Genomic DNA, 8830 nt, shown 5'->3' on the forward strand with positions numbered 1-8830 from the left:
TAAAAAAAAACATGTATCCACAATAATAATATTTTTAAATATTTGAGTTTTTATGAATATATATTTATATACATATTCATTCAATAAAGTTATAAACTAACCAAACTGCAATGGGAGTTTAACTGAATCAACTTCGAACGGAACTCAATGGAATGAATAGTCGTCTTGTCCACGAGGTCTTGTCTCAGTCTAACCAATGGTAGAATGAAGTTATAATGAAGGGTAAAACTGTCCGAACAAAAGGCACCCACGGAACAAAAGTTATTGGGTTCGTTCTGACAACGTTATAACTCGGAATCAGAAACACACACTCGGTTTTTACGTTTCTTCCTCGCGCTTCCTTCTCTTCTTTAGGTTCGTTTTGTTTGTCCTCCAACCCTAAATTTGATATCAATAAAATTGGGGTCTTTTGCTCTCGGTGAAGATTTCCCAAAAATTGCTTCGACCCAGAATGCATAGAACGGATCTTTGACAAGCCTTTCTGATTTTTTTTGCTGTCTTCTCAGGCGCCCTCAGTCTTGCGGAGCAGAGCCACGTGACCACGTCTGTCTGAAAAGGGTACTGTGTTTCTTTCTTTCTGTAATGTATAAATGCAAGATGTACGTATGTATCTGCATATTCTGTGTGACGCATTTGTTTTCTTTTTTGCATCTATTGGGATATTTCTATTTTTATTAGCTTTTATTTTCTTTTTTGGGGGATTGAGTCACTGGTAAATCTTGTTGTAGTTATGGGTAATAATTGCTTTATGTTGTTTGATTTAATAGCCATATCATTGGTAGCATTCATTTTTGTCTGTTTCTCCTGAGTCCTGTGTTGCATTTTCGACTCTGTTTTTCCTTTTTTGTTTTCATTTTCTTTTGAAAAATAAATCTAGGTGACCATGAGGTAACTGTGCGTAGAGCATACCCTTTTGATAAAGCTTAATTTCCCCAGAAACTGTAAAATAATGAAATTATTTTTTAGTGGTCATAAGTGATAAAGTTTGGTCTTTTTATTTATTGGTATCCATGGATGAATTTTAGGTTGGAATAGAAAAATTTTGGTCTTTCATCTAGAGATTGCAGCAGTTTTTATATATGGTGATGAAAAATCATCGTAAGTAGAGAGCGACGTTTATTTTATCTGGAGATTGCATAAAGTGGTATATTTCCGTATGCCATAAGTTTCTTGGGCGTTCATATATACATGGCATTCAATCCTTTTATGCAAATGGTGTCAGAGTCATTTATGGACTCCAATAGGGAATTTACGGCATGAATATTTCGTTCTTTTGGATTAAGTTTGTGTTTGATGTATGGTTACTGGTTGGCATAGAGGTAAGCAAGGAATCAATGAAAGATTTCTCCTTAAATCCTAGGTGGGTTTTTTTTTTGGATTAGTCTGTATTCCTTGACACATAGCGGGGTTCCTTCTAGCTTTCTTAAAAGAAATTTGTTTCTATCCTTCATTTATTGTCATTGGGTTTTATTTAAAGTGACTTAAGTTTTCATAAAAACCGCGTGTAGAAACTTGCAGGACTCACACTAGAATCTTGTCTTGACACGTGAGAAAAACTCAATAGCAGCTTTCACTGGTTCTTATACTAGTCTATTAGAAGGTATTATTCTGGAACCAATGGCTTAATTAGGTGCTTGCAGCTCTTCATGAGACGTAGATGCAAGACATCTTGTACCATTTCTGAGGGATATGTATTCTAGCTTGAAATGAATTTGTAGAAATACTCTATTTTTGTATAATTATTTAATTTGCCTGTTCTAACGCTTTTTATTATTGCTCTATACACAGTAAATTTTTTATATCTCTTCACCTAAGGGCTGGTGCCTTTTTTATTTTTTTTATAATTATTATTAGTTGGTTCTGAACGATAAAGATAGAGGTTCTTCATTATTTTGATGAACTTTCTTATAAAAAAAAAAAATTGATGAATTTTCTTGTAATTTGACGCACCTGAATAAATAAAATACTCAGTTTTTCCCTGTCGTCCATAATTGGTATCATGTGTTAGATTCTAACTGCTTTGTTAACAGGGTTGATTTTGCATTCAAGGATGCAAATTTCATTCATGCATTTTATTTTGACTAACGTTAATATTATACTGACCACGTGTTGCAAAAGATGTTCCTAACTCTACTTTCTTTGTTTTGTTCTGATTTCAATAAATGCAGAGGCATTAAATTGTGTTATTTAGTTGGATCAGAATGGATCAGCAAGGGCATAGCCAGCCCACATCTGTGGGAGTTGTTGGTAGTGGAGCCCAATTGCCATATGCCACAGACCCATATCAGACAAACCAAATGACTGGAGCACCGAGTCATGGATCTGTTGTTACATCAGTTGGAGCTATTCAATCTACAAGTCAGCCTGCTGGAGCTCAGCTCCCACAACACCAGCTTGCTTATCAGCACATCCACCAGCAACAACAACAGCAACTTCAGCAACAACTCCAATCTTTTTGGGCAAATCAGTACCAAGAAATTGAGAAGGCAACTGATTTCAAGAACCATAGCCTTCCCCTAGCAAGGATCAAGAAGATTATGAAGGCCGATGAGGATGTAAGAATGATATCAGCTGAGGCTCCGGTAATATTTGCCAGAGCATGTGAAATGTTTATATTGGAGTTGACCTTGAGATCTTGGAATCATACGGAAGAGAACAAAAGGAGGACACTTCAAAAGAATGACATCGCAGCAGCAATCACGAGAACTGATATCTTTGATTTCTTAGTTGACATTGTGCCAAGGGAGGATCTGAAAGATGAAGTACTGGCATCAATCCCAAGAGGAACAATACCTGTTGGGGGGCATGCTGATGCTCTCCCTTATTGTTATATGCCACCTCATCATGCACCACAGGTTGGGACTCCTGGGATGATCATGGGTAAGCCTGTGATGGACCCTGCTATGTATGCTCAACAGTCGCATCCTTACATGGTTCCACAGATGTGGCCACAGGCATCAGAACAACAGCAATCACCCTCAGATCATTAGTAGCTGTAGCGTGGAAGTTGAGAAGCGCAAGTTCTCTTCTTTTTATTTGTCGCTGACATGCGGTTGAAAATTGAAATAGTGAAGGTGGTGTAGTTGCTCAATGTCTGTATCCTGTTTTAGATTTTTTTCTGGTGAAAAACTTGGATGGTGATGATGTAGATAACCAAATTTATGGTTTTTAATCTTATCATTACACGGTAGATATGCCATTTTCATTGAATTAGCATTAGTGTCATGGATAATTCTCCTTCTATCATGCCTTTCTTATGATAGATGCAGCCTGGTATATTCTGTCTGCCTATTTTGCACCCTTTGACATTGAACGTCTATTTTTATAGTTCTCTTTTGAGATGAAAAGAGATACGAACACGGAGATATGCTTTGAGAGCTTTGAGTTTATATTTTGGTCTTGCAAAAGCAACACCAAGTACAAGGGAGAACTTCCATCCCTATGGACTTTAACATGTAAAGAGCAGACCCCTTGCACGGTTTTTTTCCCCTTGAGTTCGTGCACCTTTTAATGAGAATATCCTCTACTGCAGTGAGCTTTTCTTCACTGTTTCAAATAAATGGCACCTGAAAGTGATGTGTAGATTCTTAGTAATTGTTTCCAAAAATGATCCTATAATCTTTTCTTTAGTTGTCCCCCGAGGATTATCATTTCACTTGCGTCTGTTCTTTGCACTCCTTTTTATTTAGTTCGTTTGCAGAGTAGTTGTTCATCAAAAGACGACCTGAGAATTTCAGCACAACGTGTAAGAATATGCTTTAGTAATGAAAAAGTGCAATCAGGATTGAGCTTTAGATTTGCATCAGCCTGGTAGATAATATGCTTGAAAAGATGAGGCTATCATGACTGAACTACATTGAGCTGGTCTTTCTTTCTGTTTGTGATTTTTTTTTTGGTTGCTGGTTTCTTTCTCTTTTCTAGTTAAAAAATTATCACGCGAGATGTATAAATTAAATTCTTCCACCTTTGATGAGCACAAACTAAACAGAAATTTTGTGTATCTGGGGATCTTCTTGCTTTTCTTTCATTCTGTCTTCTTCTTTCTTCTCCAATGGAGTATACTCAATACTGTCCACGGGCAGCATTTGATATTGTTGGATTGAGACTATCTCCATCTCTATACAGATTGTAGAAAGTGGTAGGATCATAAAATTGTAAAGAATCTTATCTAGAATTAAACGGGATGGTGCACCTGAACCTGGCTACAGAAAGCCTGTAAAGGGAGATGAGGTCCAAGGATGCTGCATGTGGGAAGTTGTGGGATGTGATTCCGACGACCTAGTTTCAACTGCAGTCGAAGTGTCTGTGCACCAGAGAAAGAACTAAGTCGGGAGACACTGTCTTCATTTCTGAGTTCCCATAAAGCATTTTGCAAAGAACATCGGATCGTCCTGGTTGACTACATCAACTTGACCAGAAAATCACCAAAGAAAATCATCAGGCAGATCAAGTAGATGCATATGGCTATATGGGTTTCCCATCCCAGTCTGGTTAACTAACATTCAAATAGATGCCCAGAAATAGAACAAGAAAGAATAGTTACGCTGTCAATGACCAATTTTGCCCATATACACAACGGCTTCTCATCATGGTGTTAGCTTTGTTATAGGATAGTTTCAATTAAAGCGCCAAGAGAGGTTTTGAAAGGCATCAAAACTGAGCCATCATCTCACGTCTCAACAGGAAAAAAATATTTAAAAATAAAAACTTACATTAAAAGATGGAGATCCTATATAATGGTTCTTAAAACGCTAGCAACGTAGCACTTCTAAACTGAATATACAGTGCCCAATCATGCCTGAAGACGAAAGAATTAGACAGGGCATGGGCTTATTTATTATCTCTTGTGACTCCCTTTCATCACAATTCCCTCAAGAATCCCGTCAGTGCCAAAATTACCGCTGAATTGTTGAGGATCAACTGGACCAGGTAGCTGAAATGAGATGGAAAAGTGCCCTGGTGGACACAGGTTATGCGTCTGCATCTGAAACACTTGTGAGTACCGGTGCACAGTTTTCTCACCTGTTGTTGTCACTCCCCGTATCAATACTTCGCAATCACTTTCAATTTCACAGCTAAATTCCCCTGCAGTTGACAGCAAGGCACATACTAATGGAGAAAAAAAGGGATTGGGGCTATGAGAGCAGTAAAGAAGCAAGAGATTTTTTAATATCAGGTTGACACTTTTAGTCATCAAATATAAAAAAGTATAACCAAGATGTAATAATATAAGAGCAGGAAACACGTCAATTTATTTGAATTGCTTAGATAACCTTCATTGAAAAGTGCCATACCCGTGTGGGGAGGAATTTAGAGGGGGAATTCAGTTCGGATGTCATATCAAATGAAATAATTTTGGCTCATGTTCCTATGCAGTTAAAATTATAACTCCATTCTTAAAACCTCGTCAAACAGATAATGCAAACAAAGAAGATGGTTTTTGTCATATTCCTAGAACACACGATACAAAATCTGAGTCATAAAGACATTTTACAACTACCTTGGAAAACCATAGTGTCAGAGATGGATTATCTTAGTTCTAATAAGCAACTTACTTTCATCCCTTTTCACCCCTGGTAGAGAGACACGAAAGAGGTATGAGTCTTCACATTCTCCAATATCCATTAGTCCTATGACTGGTCCCACCTGCCCTGTGGCTGCACTCCCAGTCAATGCCAATCCACTTTTCGTAGCAGATACAATGTTAGTCCACTCCTTTTTAGTTGGATGAGAAGGAAGAATAATAATTGCTGGACCAACTCTCTCCACATCCACGGGATCAGAGTCATCATCAGTTGGCAGAGGAGCCATATAACTATACATCATGGATTTTGCATTATATGGCACACTACTTACAGGTGCCACAACATGTCTATGTTGCCAAGGATCCTGTGGCCTGAGGAGATCATCTAAACGTCTTGTTCTTTTAGAACAATGGGAAGACCGGGTGGGAGTCAACTCTCTGTTTTCAGCCTCATGCACCGGTGCATTACACATAACACGACAATTTGTAGAAGTATTCAATCTTGCAGAATCTCTATCCAAAAGCAAATTCTTGAGTCCAGTTAGCCTCTTGAACCTTTCAGTATCCTCTGGCTTAATGTAAAAAATCTCAGGGTTGCTAATAAATATAATGTTGTGAACGATCTTATAACGATTGTTCAACTGCGAAAGATGATGCAATTGTGGAGGAAAGAGATCAGGAAATTGAGGGTAACTGGCAGTGGGGTCTTGTCCATGAACAGGGACATTGCCCTCGAAGAACTGGTGCAGCAATGGTAATTTAACAACAACAGATTCAGCGGCCTTCCGAAGTACATAAAGGTACACCTGCTCTACTTCCACTGTTTTCATGTGGGTGCCAGCCAGTTGATCAAACGTATAAGGAGGAAGTCCCTCAGCTATTCTTTGCAATAATGACTTTCGGTGCCTCTCCCCCTTGAGATCAGGCCCAAAGTAGGTACCCATGATGAAGTACAAGAGGAATAGCTGATTATCATCTGGAATGCCACTTTGTTCATTGTTGGATCCTACTCTCGCGCCAGAGAGAGGTTCAGTAGCCTGAGATGAGTCATCCATTGCTACTGCTGATTGAAAAAAAATTAGAAATCTGAATGAAAATGTAACAAAGAACAGGAAAATTAAACAAGAAAAGAAGACTGATTTTGATCCTAGAAAGAGTTGACAAAATAGCATGGAATCACTGTATAAGATGGACAGATTGAAAGAGTTTATTATTATCAACGGCTTCATAGAAATTACAAGAAACTTTTAACTTTTTTTACAACAATTCAGGAAATAGATCCAAGGCAAATAGATCAAATAGGCTCTCTCTCTTCAGACTGTCATTAGGTAGTGGGAGATGAAGAAAAACAAGGAGGCAGAGTATCTCGAGGAAGACAGGTCAGTCTGATAATTCATGGAAAAAGTTTTTCTATGTGCCTTAGCTTGGTACACACCATTTCCTTGGTTGTCAAGACAACTGATAAATGAGCATACTGGGCAGAATCAATGTTTCTCCAAAAGAAATTTTTTATGAAGGAATGAATATTAACTTCTTTTCCTAGGACCAGAAACACGTTACTCAGGGATGGTGGGCATTAGGAACAATGAAACTTTAGCAAGGACCAATGATTCATGTAAACCATGATTGATGGTCAACCAGAATAACGGTCAATTTCATTGCAAAAGAATAACAGTCAATTTCATTGCAACGCCATAAGTTGTGCAATAAGATTTGCCAAACCAAGATCTGCCATGGGAATTTGGAGCCTCTCTGACAGTATGTAATGCACCTTTCTAAACAGAAACTATATAAATATAACAAACGAATTGTCTAGCTAAATATGGAAGATGCGCGTGGAATGGCCGAAAAACAACTAAACCAAACCTTGATCGCAACTTTTAATATTGGGAATGGATTGAGGAACATCATGTTGTTTATTTATATTTTATTGGGATTTACAAACCAATCAACTTGGAATCAGACGTCATATAAGTGTTCAGCCCTGAGACCAAACTTGGCCAAAACTTAAAACACAGCTGTAATTATAAATACACATATATGATAAATTACTAGATAATTGGTCAACACAAAGTACGTTTGAAAATGATGGTAACTACACTAAGATTTTATCTGCTCCAAAGCTTGAAAAATGCCACGATCTTATAATTTAGCAGAATATTAAAGGGAAAGCAAAAATGTCATCCCATGCGCAATTAATGGGGAAGGTTCAATGATTGACATATTTGGTGAGGTTGTACGAAAAAAAAAAAAAATCACCACAATCTTTTAGAAGTGAAATCCACGCCATAGTTTGAGGTTGATTTTTTTTTTTTGGTGATATCTACTTCAATTAGAAAACTAATACATATAATTACTGTTCAATAAAGCTCACTTCTACCATGCAAACTTGCATTCAAGGAAACGTCATTGTGATCACTTTATGACATAGAAATCAATTCATTCGTCAAAATCTCGACTTGCACTAATAGTAGCCACGCTCGACGAAATTAGCAAACCTGCTTAATTTCAAATGCCTTTAAAGCTTACGCTCAAGCATGAAGACACAGCACTAAGGGTTTAACCACTAAACAATAACAGAAAATGGATATTCCTTGAAATTCTAAAATTTGCATATGCAAACAAGTGGTGCGAATTTCAACCAATGGGATTTGGTTTCCATCAAAAGTAAAATGGATTCAGTAGTATACGTACTGCATGCAAACACAAAGATCTCATTCAATCCCCACATTGAATTTGAGCACGCCCACGAAACCCTTCTCAAGCTCATAGGAATTCAAAGCACACAAACAACCGACTGATGATGGATACTAACGAACACAAAAAATATGCAAAGGGAGCTTATGGAGAAGAAACTAACCAGCGGGAGAGAGGTGTTCTAAAACTCGAGCCACGATAGAAAAATACCCATTTTTTCTGATCTCTTACGGAAACGTCTCAGGTGATGAGCTTTTTAATCCGAGAGAAACAGTATTAGTGTTTTATTTTGGTTGCAGAAGTTAAAAAGAAAACAGTAGTGAGATTTGGATTTCTTATATGTTTGACTATTCGAGTAAATACCCAAAATTATAGTCAATTTATTTATATATTTTCATACTTTTTTTTCAAAATGTTTCAAAATGATAATAATGCTCTATCGTAATGTGATTTCATTGATGATAATCACGACCTTATACATAATAAGAGCTCAATTTTGGAATGTCAATATCAAATTTTTTGGAGAAAGATACAACATTCTCAATCAGATTTTTCCAACCTTCATTTCTCAACTTTTGAATAAGTCATTTTGTAGTAGCAACCATATTC

At 37.2% G+C, this 8830-nt stretch overlaps 2 protein-coding genes across 4 annotated transcripts; one reads left to right on the forward strand and one right to left on the reverse strand.

The window, feature by feature from the left end:
* Positions 1 to 135: 135 nt before the first annotated feature.
* On the forward strand, positions 136 to 3241 carry LOC109020200 (nuclear transcription factor Y subunit C-3-like). The gene is made up of 3 exons (XM_035695353.1): positions 136 to 354; positions 507 to 558; positions 2169 to 3241. Exon 3 carries the CDS (start codon positions 2202 to 2204, stop codon positions 2988 to 2990), a length of 789 nt encoding a protein of 262 aa, XP_035551246.1. The 5' UTR covers positions 136 to 354; positions 507 to 558; positions 2169 to 2201; the 3' UTR covers positions 2991 to 3241.
* Positions 3242 to 4646: 1405 nt separating this feature from the next.
* Positions 4647 to 8531, reverse strand: LOC109020846 (increased DNA methylation 2-like). 3 transcript variants are annotated; one of them, XM_019003371.2, is made up of 3 exons: positions 8385 to 8531; positions 5556 to 6584; positions 4647 to 5085 (listed from the first exon to the last, which is right to left on the reverse strand). In XM_019003371.2, exons 2-3 carry the CDS (start codon positions 6577 to 6579, stop codon positions 4838 to 4840), a joined length of 1272 nt encoding a protein of 423 aa, XP_018858916.1. In that variant the 5' UTR covers positions 6580 to 6584; positions 8385 to 8531; the 3' UTR covers positions 4647 to 4837. The 3 variants fall into 3 exon arrangements, with proteins under 3 accessions (XP_018858916.1, XP_018858917.1, XP_035551436.1); XM_019003372.2 differs by having other exon boundaries at positions 4647 to 5022; positions 8385 to 8501; XM_035695543.1 differs by having other exon boundaries at positions 5556 to 6587; positions 8385 to 8501.
* Positions 8532 to 8830: the final 299 nt, after the last annotated feature.

The sequence above is a fragment of the Juglans regia genome, chromosome 11 (assembly GCF_001411555.2).
Source record: "Juglans regia cultivar Chandler chromosome 11, Walnut 2.0, whole genome shotgun sequence".
NCBI lineage: Eukaryota > Viridiplantae > Streptophyta > Magnoliopsida > Fagales > Juglandaceae > Juglans > Juglans regia.

Coding starts and splice junctions, on each gene's coding strand:
- LOC109020200 (XM_035695353.1), top strand. CDS start 2,202: ATGGATCAGCAAGGGCATAGCCAGCCCACATCTGTGGGAGTTGTTGGT.
- LOC109020846 (XM_019003371.2), bottom strand. CDS start 6,579: ATGGATGACTCATCTCAGGCTACTGAACCTCTCTCTGGCGCGAGAGTA. Junction 5,086..5,555: donor AGGGGTGAAAAGGGATGAAA/GTAAGTTGCTTA, acceptor TGTCAACTGCAG/GGGAATTTAGCTGTGAAATT.